This window comes from Heteronotia binoei, chromosome 19 (genome assembly GCF_032191835.1).
Source record: "Heteronotia binoei isolate CCM8104 ecotype False Entrance Well chromosome 19, APGP_CSIRO_Hbin_v1, whole genome shotgun sequence".
NCBI lineage: Eukaryota > Metazoa > Chordata > Lepidosauria > Squamata > Gekkonidae > Heteronotia > Heteronotia binoei.
This window is the reverse complement of record NC_083241.1, coordinates 18,742,267-18,756,608: the sequence shown is the minus strand read 5'-3', so window position 1 is coordinate 18,756,608 and position 14,342 is coordinate 18,742,267. Positions and strand designations below refer to the sequence as shown.

The window sequence follows — 14,342 nt, the reverse complement described above, 5'->3', positions numbered from 1 at the left end:
GCAGTGAAGTGGCCAAGTTTGCAGATGGCAATAAATTGTTCAGGGTGGTGAGAACCAGAGAGGATTGTGAGGCACTCCAAAGGGATCTGTTGAGGCTGGGTGAGTGGGTGTCAATGTGGCAGATGAGGTTCAATGTGGCCAAGTGCAAAGTAATGCACATTGTGGCCAAGAATCCCAGCTACAAATACAATCTGATGGGTTGTGAACTGGCAGAGACTGACCAAGAGAGAGATCTTGGGGTCGTGGTAGATAACTCCCTGAAAATGTCAAGACAGTGTGCGATTGCAATAAAAAAGGCCAACGCCATGCTGGACGTTATTAGGAAGGGAATTGAAAACAAATCAGCCAGTATCATAATGTCCCTGTATAAATCGATGGTGCGGTCTCATTTGGAATACTGTGTACAATTCTTGTCACCGCACCTCAAAAAGGATATTGTAGCACTGGAAAAAGTGCAGAAAAGAGCAACTAGAATGATTAAAGGTTTGGAACACTTACCCTATGAAGAAAGGTTAAAATGCTTGGGGCTCTTTAGCTTGGAGAAACGTTGACTGTGGGGTGACATGATAGAGGTTTACAAGATTATGCATGGGATGGAGAAAGTAGAGAAAGAAGTCCTTTTCTGCCTTTCTCACAATACAAGAACTCGTGGGCATTCAATGAAATTGCTGAGCAATAAGGTTAAAACGGATAGAAGGAAGTACTTCTTCACCCAAAGGGACTGGATAAAAATATGGAGCAGAGGTCCATCAGTGGCTATTAGCCACAGTGTGTGTGTGTGTGTGTGTGTGTATATATATATATATATATATATATATATATATATATATATATATATATATATATGTATGTGTGTGTATTTTGGCCACTGTGTGACACAGAGTGTTGGACTGGATGGGCCATTGGTCTGATCCAACATGGCTTCTCTTATGTTCTTGCTGGAATAAATGCTGTCAGTCTTTGAAGAGCTACTGAATTTCTGTGTTCTTTTGTTACAATGGACTAACATGATGACCCCTCTCGAACTATCATGAAATTCTGACAGCCTCCCCCATCCCGCAGCTCAGTAGTAGGGAGTAAGTTTGCATGAATAAGGTCTCAAATTCAATCTCCAGCAAATGTGCCTTTGAAGTTTTCAAGGCTGCAAGACTCTTCTGTGGTCAGAAAAGATGGAACAAACTACATCCCGAAACCAAACAAACAGGCAAGGCACATGTCATCCTCCAAGTCCCAAATTTTTAAAAATTTTATTTAATCAAAGTTAAAGATGTGAATGAACATAAATACAATATAGTTAAAACTTCAGATCATTCTTCATATTGGTGTACATAAAGACCCAGTAACATAAATCCCAAGGAAACCTGCAGTCAGCAATGAAGTGCAGACAATCTCCCAAACACACACACACACACACACACAGAGGAGGGAAAGACCCCCCCTTTAGAAGTTATCTCTGAAAAAGGGGGGGGGGACCATACAAACTTTAGAATCTCAGAACACGCACATGCACACACACTCATTACAAAAGATTCATACATAAATAGGTAGTGGGTGCAAACAAGCTACTATGCTAACATATGTATAAACCTTTGTTAATAGGAGAAAACCAAAAAAAAAAAGCAGCCATAATGATTAAAATACATTCAGTTATTGATCGCTAGTTGTGCCGTATGAGGGGTTTAAAAAAAAATGGAAATCGTGCTGCAGAGAAGAAAAAAAGCTATATACAAAGGAAGTTAATGGCCAGGTAAATGCATGCATGCCCTGTAGTGGGGGTGAGGGAAAACACTGCCACTTGCCAGTATAGCTCTGTGTCTGCATTGTAAAAGCCCTGTGCACTCAACTAAACAAAAAATGGTCTTTAAAATGATAATACTTGTATAGCAGTGGTGTTTGCTCAATAGCCCATAACAGACACACGCAGTGAACAGGAGAGATGTAACGTCTGCTTAAATCTTTAGCTGTAGGAAAAGAAAACTGCAATAAAATAAGTGTTTGGTTCATGTTCTAAAAAAGGAAAAAAAAATCTATGTATTTTAATGACATGCATGATTCAAGATACACATCCCTAAGTTCCTGATAACTAAGGGGATGAGAGCAGGGAAAGAAGATCAAGTAAATTTCATCTGCAGATGGTCAGAAATTTTAATATTCTAGCCAAGGTAGCAGTTCAAATCTTCTGAATCTTTTCACCAACAACTACAGGATTCTCTTTTCTGATTTTCTCAGCTGCATCAGCTTTGTAATTGTAAGAGCAACTGTGGACGTCTGAGTAACGGTGTACACCGCAGAATATGTTTCCACACCTGCATTCAAACCCTGTGAAGACATTGCAGGTATTAAGGATATGTAGTATTAAGCAGTAAAAGATAGTTTAAAACAAGTTCTTGTGTATTTCCATCCACACCCTCTTGATGAACACAAACCCACACTGGAATCATCCTAACAATACATCAGTTGGCCTGATAGGTGGGCACCACCTCAACTACTTTGTTGCAAGATCAATCAAAGAAAAAAAATCATGCAAGGGTTGTCACCCTGTTAAAGACATTTTAACAAGGTAATTCTAGGGGTTTTAGTTGGATTGGCTGTACTCTCATCATGATTTTTGCTAACAGTTTAAATGTGTTGAAGCAGTTCTCCTAGAAGAACCATTCCTCCTCTTCAACACCAGGGGGAATTTATCTTCTAAGATGGCCCTGCTTATTTGCAGTATTTGTATATATCTCTACTTACTTTTGAATTTGTATGATCTTTATTTATTTTGAAATATACTACAAACATAATTTTTGCATTCAGAGCTTTTCCACAACTGAAAGTGTACTTTTTATATCTGACTAAAATTGATTCAACTCTGTTCTGAATCTCTATGCTTTGAGTTGTTCAGATCTTCTGATGTAATTATTTTTCCTGGACTGAAGAATGATTTAATCCTGACATTTTAACCATTTTCCAGTCTAGGAGAGGCTACTACTTGATGTATACTAACTATCCCAAGTTTAATCCCACTCTGTTATCTATGTGTGTATGAAGATAACGAGAGTTTACAGTGGGATGCTTTGTTAGTACTTACAGTCCATTCAAATCTTATTTCCATAGTACCAAAATAAGTATATTTAAGAGGAATCTCAAATTCATATTGTTCCTGTCTCAGTCATGGGCTTTTATGCATATCAGATGACCACAATACAATGGAACATGATAGAAAAGCATAATATACAGTAGTACTGGAGAGAAACAATCCATCATCCAGTTGCTCAACATTTTTGTAAAGTCTTTATAGATACTGCAAGGGTTTCTTGTTCCAAACAAATTTAGCTATTTGTCACAGTACTAGAATTTTAGGTGCTATAAGAATGGGCACATTACAAAAGGAAGCAATACAAGCTTGCAGAGAAATCAATCTGCAGAACATGTAAATGGAACAGTTCAAGAAAACCTTTTTGTAAAGGGGAATTAGGATCATAATTAACTTTTGTGAAATTTTAGGTCACTGGTTTTCAGTTCTCTAGCATTTTTATATAATCCTTACTGTGTATAGTATGTATTGAATAGTTTTTATGATGGTGTTCTCTTATTTTGTAATGCAGTTTTATTCTATTCTTCTTATTGTATTGTTTAAATGTGTGTATTCCACTTTCAGTCTCAATGAGAAAGATAACTATACATCAGGGGTGGCCAATGGTAGCTTTCCAGATGTTTTTTGTCTACAACTCCCATCAGCCCCAGCCAGCATGACCATGCTGGCTGGGGCTGATGGTAGCTGTAGGCAAAAAACGTCTGGAGAGCTACCGTTGGCCACCCCTGCTATACATGATGTGAAATAAATAAGTACATAAAATGTACTTTAGGACTATATTCTTCTTTATGAAAACATGTCCCCTAGCTGCTGATATCACAGTCCAGATTCTTCTTGGTAGACCTGAGGTGTGTGTGTGTGAAGAAGCTGCAGGTAGACAGGGGCTGGCTGGTGCCAACCCCCAAATGCAGCTCTTTCACTGAATTGCAGTCACTGAGAAAACATAATCCAGCTCGAGGCTCTTTCCCCTCTGAGGGAGGAGGTCAGTAAAATGTAATTTTTAATTTCATTTAATTTTGGGATTTATATCCTGCCAAGTCAGGCTCAGGGCGCATAACAGCATAAGAACATATACATCGATTTCATTAAAACCATTAAAAAGTCATCAGTAAGACAATTTACAACTTACAATATAACAGCAATAAAACAAGATGGCTAGGTTCCTTAGGTTTGCTCAGGCCAACTAATAATAATTAAATTTCAAGCACTTAACGTGATAAACAATGTAAGAGCAGTCTGAGCCAACATAGAGCATACAGTGTACAGCAGAAGGGGCAAATCAATCAGGCAGACGTCTGGCCTCCCCAGCAACGGGCTTCACCAAAACGGGCTTCACCTGGCAGAAGAGCTCTGTCTTGCAGGCCCTGTGGAACTGCAAGAAATCCCGCAGGGACCTGATTTCCACAGGGAGTTCATTCCACCAGGTAGACGAAAAGGCCCTGATCCTAGTGGCAGCTAACCATATACCTTTGGAACCAGGGACTACCAGATGACATTGATTGGCTGACCGGAAGGTCCTTCGGGGGACATTTGGGGAGAGGTGGTCCCACAGGTATGTTTGTCCCCAGCCATTCAGGTCTTAACCTTTAAAACCAAAACCTTGAACCTGATTCAAAATTCTTGCGCTGGCAATCAGTGCAGTCCGCAGAAGACCAGCCTGTACAGGCGTCATTGACAGCAGGCATGCTGCTGTGTTCTTCACCAGCTTTAACTTCCAGATCAGATGCAAGGGTAGGCCCGCACAGAGTGAATTACAATAGTCTAATCTGGAAGTGACCACTGCATGGATCACTGTAGCGAAGTCATGAGAAAAAAGGTAGGGAACCAGCTGCCAGATCTGCTGAAGATCCAAACTTTGCTGCTGTTGTGACCTGGGCCTCCATAGATAAGGTGGCATCCCGTGTCACACCTAGGCTCCGGAGTGTGGACACAGGCATCAAAGATGCCCCATCCAAGGTCAGGAGCCAGATTTCCCTGCCCAAGTCCCCACAACTCAGGTACAGGACCCTCTGTCTTTGATGGATTTAATAGCAGCTGGTCCCACCTCAACCAATTAGCCATGGCCCCTAATGCATAGTCCAAAATATCTGGGGCTAAGTTTGGTTGGCCGTCCATTAACAAATACACACAGGAACATTTTAAAAAAGAAAATATAATCTTCAGGTTGAAAGAGATTGGTATGCACGAAACCTTGCTTTGAATTAGCACCCATTAACACTTCCTGTTAGAACTGGCCTCACTTTTCTTCATTCCATAACTTAAGCTATCATTAACTTACCGGTAAGACCAACCTTCTTCCGGCACATGAAGCAGCGAGATTTTTTCTGTTTTGGTTTATCAAGCGATTTGTCTTGTTCTTCAGAGGAAGGCTCTGCACTATCTGATGCTGAAGCTGACGGGGTAGGGGGAGAGGAAATCCAAGCAATTTTTTTAAAAACCCAGGCAGAAATAAATACAAGCCAAGACAAAGCTGCAGCCAGATTCTCCTGCCAGGAACTTACATAAGATTTTTCTTTATCACATAGCTGCATTTTTTTCTAGGAAAGACAAGTGTTTATTCTTTTCATGCTTTTATTCTTTTCATGCCTCGCTTACAACCATGATATATATATTTTTTAAAGTTGCTGAATTGAGGTCTATTTTTCAGTTAAGTACTTAGGATCCATACTGGATCCAGCATTACTGCTAGAGAAGCAAATTAATGCAGATGCAAAAATACTTTCTTCTGTCTCTCTGTACCTTAGAAGACTGCTGATCCAGCTACCTGGATCCATGCCCATAGTAACATAAAGACTAGACTACTGTAATGCACTCTACATACGTTTCCCCCTCAAAGTAAACTCAGAGAATCCAGTTAGTACAGAATGTTGCAGCTTGGTTACTAACCAGGAGCTAGGTGGAACATGCATTAGTTCAATTCTATACCACCTGCCCTTCAGTTATTGGGTTCAATCCAAGGTACTGGTTATCTCATACAAAACCCTTTATGGCCTAGGACCCTCAAATCTGCAGGGCCACCTCTCCCCCCTATGCTACACCACAACAGTTTCGCTCATCTGAGCAGGCTTTCTGCAGGTGCCAACCTAAAAATGGGCTTTCTCTGTTATAGATCCCATCTTATAGAATGGCCTGCCTGGTGAGATCAGGAAGGCCATCACCTTCCTGGCCTTCCACTAACGATGCAGAGTGGGGGAAAATTGCCCATATGAATAATCTTCTTGGAATGACCACAGTTAACTCTACAAAATGCCTGCATGACTTCCAGCACCCCTGTCCCTCCCTTTGGTTCATCAAGCCTAATGCAGCCCAATCCTTTACAGCAGCTCGGCAAGGACACAGATAAAACTTCCCATTCTGTGCTGGTCCCCAAAGATTCAATAAGGCACAGGAATATGTTTGATGATTCAGAAAGACATAAGCAATCTTGCTCAGCTGAGTCCAGCTGCAACAGACTTGTTTCTGACCTCATCAGTTATTCTTTAGTGTCTGTCCCTAGGACCACTGGAGTCTTCTCATTTTGCTTACAGCCAGTACATAGTGCAACGATTGCATTTGTCCCTTGTAGTCCCAATCCAAATATGTTGTGGGTATGCACAAGCAAAGGGGAGGGAAGAACAACAACCATGCCTCAGAATCCCTGCTTTCTTTTAATGACTTTAAGGCAGCTACCAGAAGACGTCAATCCTTTTCCATTTGAAGAACAAACTTCTTGCTCTCTTTTTTTTAAAAAGTAGGCTGTATCTTTAGGATGCCATAGAATCTTCAAAAGGTACCTCAGACTCTTTAATCCATTCCCTTATTTTAAATTGTGGTTTGGAGAGTACCAAAAAGTGTAGAGGATATCTACTGGAGATCCACAGACTGCAAGCACTACCATCTTTGTTCTATAAAAATCAGTTCCTAGGCTGTATATAAAAAGAGTGACTCAACAGAAGGAAGTGGCAAAGCTTTTACATATACACCAACACATGACTCTTCTTTTAGCAGCTGCACTACCTCACTCAAGGCCATCTCTACTGTAACCCCTTCAATTCCTCCTCTGCTACCCAAGAAGAGCCTTTAATTGGAGTTACAAGGGACTGAAACAAAGATTGTGCATAAAAGGTTGGCTCCAACTGGCTTTTTGTCTGATGAAAAAGGGAAGAGGGAATCTCCTTTGGCCATCAAAAATGACTGTGATTATGAAAACTGCATTAACAAATGCTATGAGGAACAGGGGAGGTGGTAAGCAGGGCCAGTGCTACCCAGTAGGCCAGGTAGGTGGCCATCTAGGGCACTACCTGGCCACGGGGGTGGGTAGTGAGCAGCCACTCCCCCTCCCCCTGCGCGCCCCACTGCCGAGCTCGCCCTTGCCGCCACCCACAACTCTCCTCCAACTTGCAAGTACAGCCTGACGGCCTGCTAGGAGTGCTGTGGGCAGGCAGTGGTAGTGGGGAAGGAGCTGAGCAGCAAGGGAGGGCAGGCTTTGACCATGGAGAAGGCAGCTGGTTTCTCTAAAGTGGCCTGTAAAGCCCACGAGGCCTTTGAGCCCTGCAGCCTGCACATACATGTTCACCAGTGAGGTGCCCTCAAACATGGCCGAGGCCATCCTGCCTCAGGCCAGCCAGAACTGGAACAGGGGGCTCCAGGCAGGCAAATGGGTGGGTGGACAGGGCATCCTGCTGCCACCGCCTCCCGCGTGGGTGAGGAAGGAAGGGAGAATTCCAAAGGTGCCTGCAAGCTCCGAAAGGTTGGGGGCCAATTCCTAAACCAACATTCTCTCCACCACATCACAGGGGTTATCTTCAAAACAGGAGGGGAGAGGGACAGGTCAAACATACCACTGGGTGTGTGCAAGTCCTTGGATGCTATGTAATGATAGCTGTTGGGATCCAGTTGCTGAGCTCCATCACAGTTTTCTCCACAGGCTTTGTAAACGGGACTGACTTAATGACATGGTTGACATTTCAAACATGGTATTACAGAGGATTTATATGTTAAGGTAACTTTGCACAGTCAGAAACATATAAAGCCAACTGATTTTTTTTTTTAAAAGCACACTAGATTTGCTGGCTGCAACTCAGCCTCTGTCCTCTTCCTGTTTGCATCAGTGCTTTCTTTGCTAAAGACAATCACTATAGTAAGGTCAAACCTGTTTCAATTTGTCAGGTCAGTTCACCCTATTGATTAGTTGGGGCTTTCTATTTCCCAGATGTCAAGGAACAAAAATTAGAACATCTATGGCTACCCAAGTGGAGACATGCGGGTTTTTTTAGAGCCTGAAGGTCTTAAAGGGGCAGCAATTACATGAATATCTTCAAATACACAGGAAAGAAGCTCCAACTGAGTAATGCTGGAAAGACCACGTGTAGTCATAGAGGGCTACAACAGCTCATGATATCATTAGTTAATGGGAAAGGAGCAAAGGAACAGAGCAAGGCAATGGTTTGAATACACATAAAATAATTTGACAAAATAGGCAGGGGTGAAAATAGCAAAATTTTGCATGTTATTTATTCTACCCTTCTACCATTTGTGCATAAATATATACTCTGGCTTTGTAATTAATGGGGAAGGGCCAAGGATATAGGCACAGAATGAAGCCTTACTTCAATTACTATAAATCATACCCAGGTATCATGTTTGGGATTTCACCAAAGCATCTCTATGCAGTCATTAGGGCTGCACATGCTAAGCATCTTGGGAAGCAGATGTGACTTTCTGCATTTTTTTTTGTCCTCTTACCAAATGATGGCGCACAAACGACCATATTTATAAAGCTCTAATGGAAGGATGGGGAGGAGAAGCAACTAATGCCCCAAATGTCCCAGGAGCGAAACATGGTTGAATTAAAAAAAAAATAAACTTAGCAAAATTGCATGTAACCATCGGGATTAAAACATGGTGTCTTGTCAAATTCAAAACTAAATGAATGAAACAATAAAATTCAAAACTAAATGAATGAAACAAATAAAAATAAATGAAACAAAACTGAAAATCCCATAAATTGAACCTTCATATTCTTGCCAGACCTTCACTATGATTCCTAATAAAGTCAGTGTGCAAAGAGTCTAGGAAATGAGAGACCCAAGTTCAAATCTCCCAACTGGCCATGGAAGTTTCCTGGGTGACCACGAGCTGGTCCCACACTCTCAGCCTAACCTATTTCACAGGGTTGTTTGTTGCGAGGATAAAATGGAGGACAGAAGAACTATACAGGCTGCTTTGAGTTCCCACGGGGGACAAAGACTAGGTATAAATGAACAAAAATAAAAATAAAATAATGGATGCATTAGGAACACATCTCCAAACATTTATACTATTTCAAAAAAGCACCTTGCACTCTAGGCTTGGATGCAAAGTAGACATTTCTATAGGGGTAAAGATTTCTGCACATGGAGTGTGATTTTTCTGCCCCTCCCCCCCCCCCCATGGCAACCAAAAATGCCTCCTGAAATCCTGTTCTTGGAGGAGAGGGGGAACCACAGGAATAAGATTTCAAGCGGAATTTTTCTCCTGATGCAGGAAGAGGGAGGGTAGAAAATCAGTCTTGTGAACATAAATTCTTTTGCCTGTGAAAACATTAGCCTCTTTACATACTTATCCCCTCTTTACATACTTAGTTGTACTAGAATAAAACCTTTATATTAAGTTCACTCTCTAATCAGTTTACATGTTTGAGGTGAACCAGATGTTGAAATGCACTGGAGAATCAATAACCTCTGGCAAGGTCAAGAGCTTGTGATGGTTGCTCTCCCTCTGTGCCCAAATAAAATACTTTAAATCCAGTGGCAGGATTGGTTCCATGTACAACATATCAATTCCTCATCCATGAGCTGAGACAATCCTTCAAGAGACTGTAATTGTAGTATCAGATAACTGAGCTTTGAAGAGGAGGAAACCTCTTGAAACATACCCTTGAATAAGTGTCTGAATTTTGATTGTTCACTTACTCATGAGCGAACTGCTCTTTTACCACTGCAACACCCTTCAATAACACCCATATCCTAGTTCTCACTGGGGCAATGAACCCCGTCTGGGCTGTGCGAGATTAGACTGAAATGGTGATTCACTTTATCTTCACCTATATTTACTTTATTTATACCACATCTTTCTTCCCAATGGTGACCCAAAGTGGTTTATGTAATTCTTCTTTCCTCCATTTTTTCCTCACAACAACCCTATGAGGTAGGTTAGTCTGAGACCTTGTGACTGGCCCAAGGTCACTCAGTGAGCTTCTACGGCAGAGTGGGGATTTGAACCTGGGTTTACACAGATCCTAGTATGGCACTTTGACCACTATACCCAGTTTGGTGTAGTGGCTAAGAGCAGCAGACTCTTATCTGGGAGAACTGAGTTTGATTCCCCACTTCTCCTCATGCAACCAGCTGGGTGACTCTGAGACTCTGACTGAAGGGCAGGTATATATCCAAGTCTTCTCCTTATACTACTCTGGCTGCTCAGCAGCATCTCCAGGAGCTATCCAGGGTCTCAGGCAGAGGACAAGGAAGAAGACGGAGGAGGAGGAGATTGGGTTTATATCTCACCGTTCATTCAGAGTGGTTTACAATCTCCTTTCCCCTCCTCTTCCCACAACAGACATCCTGTGAGGAAGGTGCAGCTGAGAGATCTGACTGAGAAGGGCTCTTGACAGAACAGTGATGTGAGGAAATGTGGTTGTGTGGTCCTAAATGAAAAAGGAGCTATCCAGGGTTTCAGCAAAGGTAAAGGAAGAAGATGGAGGAGGAGGAGATTGGGCTTATATCTCACCCTTACAATCTCCTTTCCCCTCCTCTCCCCACAACAGGCATCTTGTGAGGAAGGTGCAGCGGAGAGATCTGACTGAGAAGGGCTCTTGATAGAACAGTGATGTGAGGAAATGTAGTTGTGTGGTCCTAGATGAAAAATTTAGCCTGCTAGGTAGGTGACTTAAGATCAGGACCCTGAAGGTGGCCTTCAGAGAAGTGCTGCCTCTTCCACATGCAGGGCCAGTTAGACAGACACAAGTTAGTAATCTCGATGAGATGATGGTGTAGGAAGGAAAGGGTTAAGGCTATTGGGCACTGGAATGCACACTGTAAGTTGGTACCAATATTTCCTCTAAGCTGAATTAGTGTGAGCTAGCTCACAGTTTTTTAACCTCCAGCTCACACATTTTTGTCTTAGCTCAGGTAAAAAAGCCCCAGAGCAAACTAATTTATGCAGGAGCTCACAACTTTAATGCCAGTAGCTCATGAGGTAGAATTCTTGCTCACAAGACTCCACAGCTTAGAGGGAATATTGATTGGCACTGTGACTGAGCACTCCTCAAGAGAAAAACACTTGCTGAAAACAAGCAAGGTAGAAAGATGTTTTTTGGAACATGCAGGACCTGTACAAAAGAGATGGCCTCCAATTGTCCTGGAAAAGAACCAGGCTGCTGCAGCTTAAAATCAAAGGGGTGGCAGAGCAGTTTTTAAATTAAATCCTGGGGGAAAGCCAACAGGAGATGAAATGTCTCTGGTTCAGGATGGCTCATCTCTAAGTGATGAAGGGATAGCTGTTACTGTTCTAGAGGGAAATGGACAATGACAAACAATATTGACTGCCTGACAGGGTCTAGAAGCCACAGGAGGAAGGCTGTAGGCCTAATGTGTCTGGGGAATTATAGATGTTTATATGGAAATGGTAGAAGTGTTTGAGGTAAAATGGGGGACCTGGAATGCTTAGTGGAGCCCATAGACATTGTGGGCATTTCAGTAAATAAGTGAGATGAGGATAATCAGTAGGATGCAGTGATTCTTGAATCTAAATTATATCAGAAGGATAGGGAGGAGAGTGGCTCTTTATGTCAGAGGGAATATACAGTCCAGTAAAATTGAGAATCTATGACAAACTGATTCACCTACAGAAATGCTATGAGTAGAAATAGTGAGCCCAAAAGGAGCCTTAACTCTGGGAATGTGTTATCACCCACCAGATAAGAGATTAGAGAATGATTTATAAGCAGCAAAATAATTAAGGTAATATTCTTGCTGACAAGTTGGTAAATGTGTTTTGGATCCTATTACTACTAGGTGGATCAATAACTGGTTGACAGCTCACAGCCAAAGAGTTCTTCATCCTCTTGCAGAGGAGTGACAAGCAGGGCCAGCCCATGGGTGCCTGGCACCCTAGGCAGGCACCCCCCCCCCAGCCACCCCACCGAGGTGCGGTGCCTCCTGCCTCCTCCCTCCCCTACCTACCAGTTTACCTCCTCCCCCCCCGCCGCTGCGGCTGCTGCTAGCCCCCTCCAGCCCACCCCGCCCCCTCCTGCCCGCTGACGCATCCCCTCCCCTCTGACGCTGCTTGCCCTCTCCCAACCCCTCCAGCCCCACTTGCCGTGAGTAAAACTAAGGGCTTCTGGCTCCTCGTAGCCGCACCTGCGTATTTTGTTAAGAGTCAAAACGCGCAGGCGCGGGCTGTGAGGAGCCGGCAGCCCTTAGTTTTACTTGTGGTGAGCAGGGGGTGGGGAAGAGCAAGCAGACAGCAGCGGCAGCCAAGGCAGTGGGGGGAAGAGCGAGCACAGTGCAGCGGCGGGCCAGATGGCGTGGGGCGGCCGGGGGTGGCAGGCCGGATGGAGCTAGCAGCAGTGGGGGCAGTGGCCACAGCAGTGGGGGGGGGGGAGGAAGGCAAACTAAGCGCTTCCCTGGGACACGGAGGGGGGGAGCCCAGTTTGCTGCCCCCTGCCTCCCTGCACCCTAGGCAACTGCCTAGTTTGCCTAGTGGGCGAGCCGGCCCTGGTAACAAGTGGAGTGCCTCAGAGGTCCTGGGATCTGTTTTATTAAACATCTTGATAAATGATCTGGTTGAAGAAATTGAGAGAATACATTAAATTTGCAGATGGTACTAAATTGAAAGAGGCAGCAAACTGTAGTAGAAGACAGAGTCACAATTTGGGATGATCTTAACAGAATGGAAAACTGGGCTAAAACAAATAAAATGAATTTCAATGGACATAAATGTAAAGTTCTGCATTTAGGTAGGAAAGATCAAATGCATAATTATAGGATGGGGAGACTAGTCTTGGCAGTAGTGTAGGGGTCTTAGTAAACCAAACATTAAACATGAGTCAGCAGTGTGACGTGGTAGCTAAAAAAACAAATGCAATTTTGGGCTGTATCAACAGTAGTGTCCAGATGAAGTGATGGTATCGCTTTACTCTGCTCTGGTTAGACCTCACCTAGGATACTGCATTCAGTATTGGGCATCACAATTTAAGAAGAATGTTGGCAAGCTGGAACTCCAGAGGAGGGCAACAAAGATGGTGACAGGTCTGGAGTCCAAGTCCTATGAGGAAAAGCTGAAGGAGCTGGATATGTTTAGCTTGGAGAGGAAACAACTGAGGGATGATATGATCACCATCTTCAAGTACTTGAAGGGCTATCATATAGAGGATGGTGCTTTCTATTTTCCCAGAAGGTTGGATCAGAATAAATGAGTTGAAATTAAAAGAGTTTTTGGCTGAACAATAGGAAGAACCTCCTGACAGTCAGAGCAGTTTCTCAGTGGAACAGGCGTCTTTGGAAGGTGGTGGGCTCTCCTTCCTTGGAGGTTTTTAAACAGATACTAGATGGCCATCTGATAGCAATGCTATCATGAGAGGGCAGGTGAGAAGGGTTGCATCAGTTCTTAGTTCTCAAAAAAAGACATTATAACATTGGAAAAGATGCAGAAAAAGGGCAACTGAAATGACTGAGGGGGATAGAACACCTTCTCTATGAAGAGGGGCTTGGATAAACATATAGAGCAGAGGTCCATTGGTGGCTATTAGCTACCATGTATAAATGGAACACTAAATCGTCAAATGATGGAGATGGGAAGAGTGCTCTGTTGGTTTCTTGGTAGTGGTGAGGGATTTCTCCCCCAAAGCTGCCTTTATCCTGCCTCTCCTTGGTGTAAACAGCTTGGCATGTGGAGGTATTATGCCTTTGCTCAGACAAAGGAGATACTCAGTGTGTTCATCATTTGGGGCCTTTTCAAACTGTATTGACAGTATTTCTTAAATAAGGCCACCTCCCCAGCTGGAAATTTTTTAAAAAGAACCTGAAGACCTGGAAAATAAAGTATCCTTTCTCCACAGCAGCAAAGAGAGAACTAAGGCGAGAACTCTCCTCACCTTTGTCACATGAAGGGGAAGAAGACTATAGCTTTATACCCCACTCTTCTCTCTGACACTCAGAGCGGCTTACAATCTCCTATAACTTCTTCCCCCACAACAGACACCCTGTGAGGTGGGTGGAGCTAAGTGGGCTCTTACAGCAGC

The 14,342-nt window shown here is 43.2% G+C and overlaps 1 protein-coding gene across 10 annotated transcripts in view; it reads right to left on the bottom strand.

The window, feature by feature from the left end:
* Positions 1-1,222: 1,222 nt before the first annotated feature.
* The window catches only part of ZFAND6 (zinc finger AN1-type containing 6), a 141,509-nt gene continuing 128,389 nt past the window's right edge, over positions 1,223-14,342 (bottom strand). For 9 of the 10 annotated variants that reach the window (XM_060260036.1, XM_060260040.1, XM_060260041.1 and 6 more), the window contains 2 exons: positions 5,358-5,471; positions 1,223-2,319 (listed from right to left, as the gene is read on the bottom strand). In XM_060260036.1, the coding sequence (XP_060116019.1) occupies positions 2,171-2,319; positions 5,358-5,471 (263 nt within the window). In that variant the 3' untranslated portion in view covers positions 1,223-2,170. The remainder of the gene's footprint in view (positions 2,320-5,357; positions 5,472-14,342) is intronic. The other variant, XM_060260045.1, reaches the window with a different exon arrangement.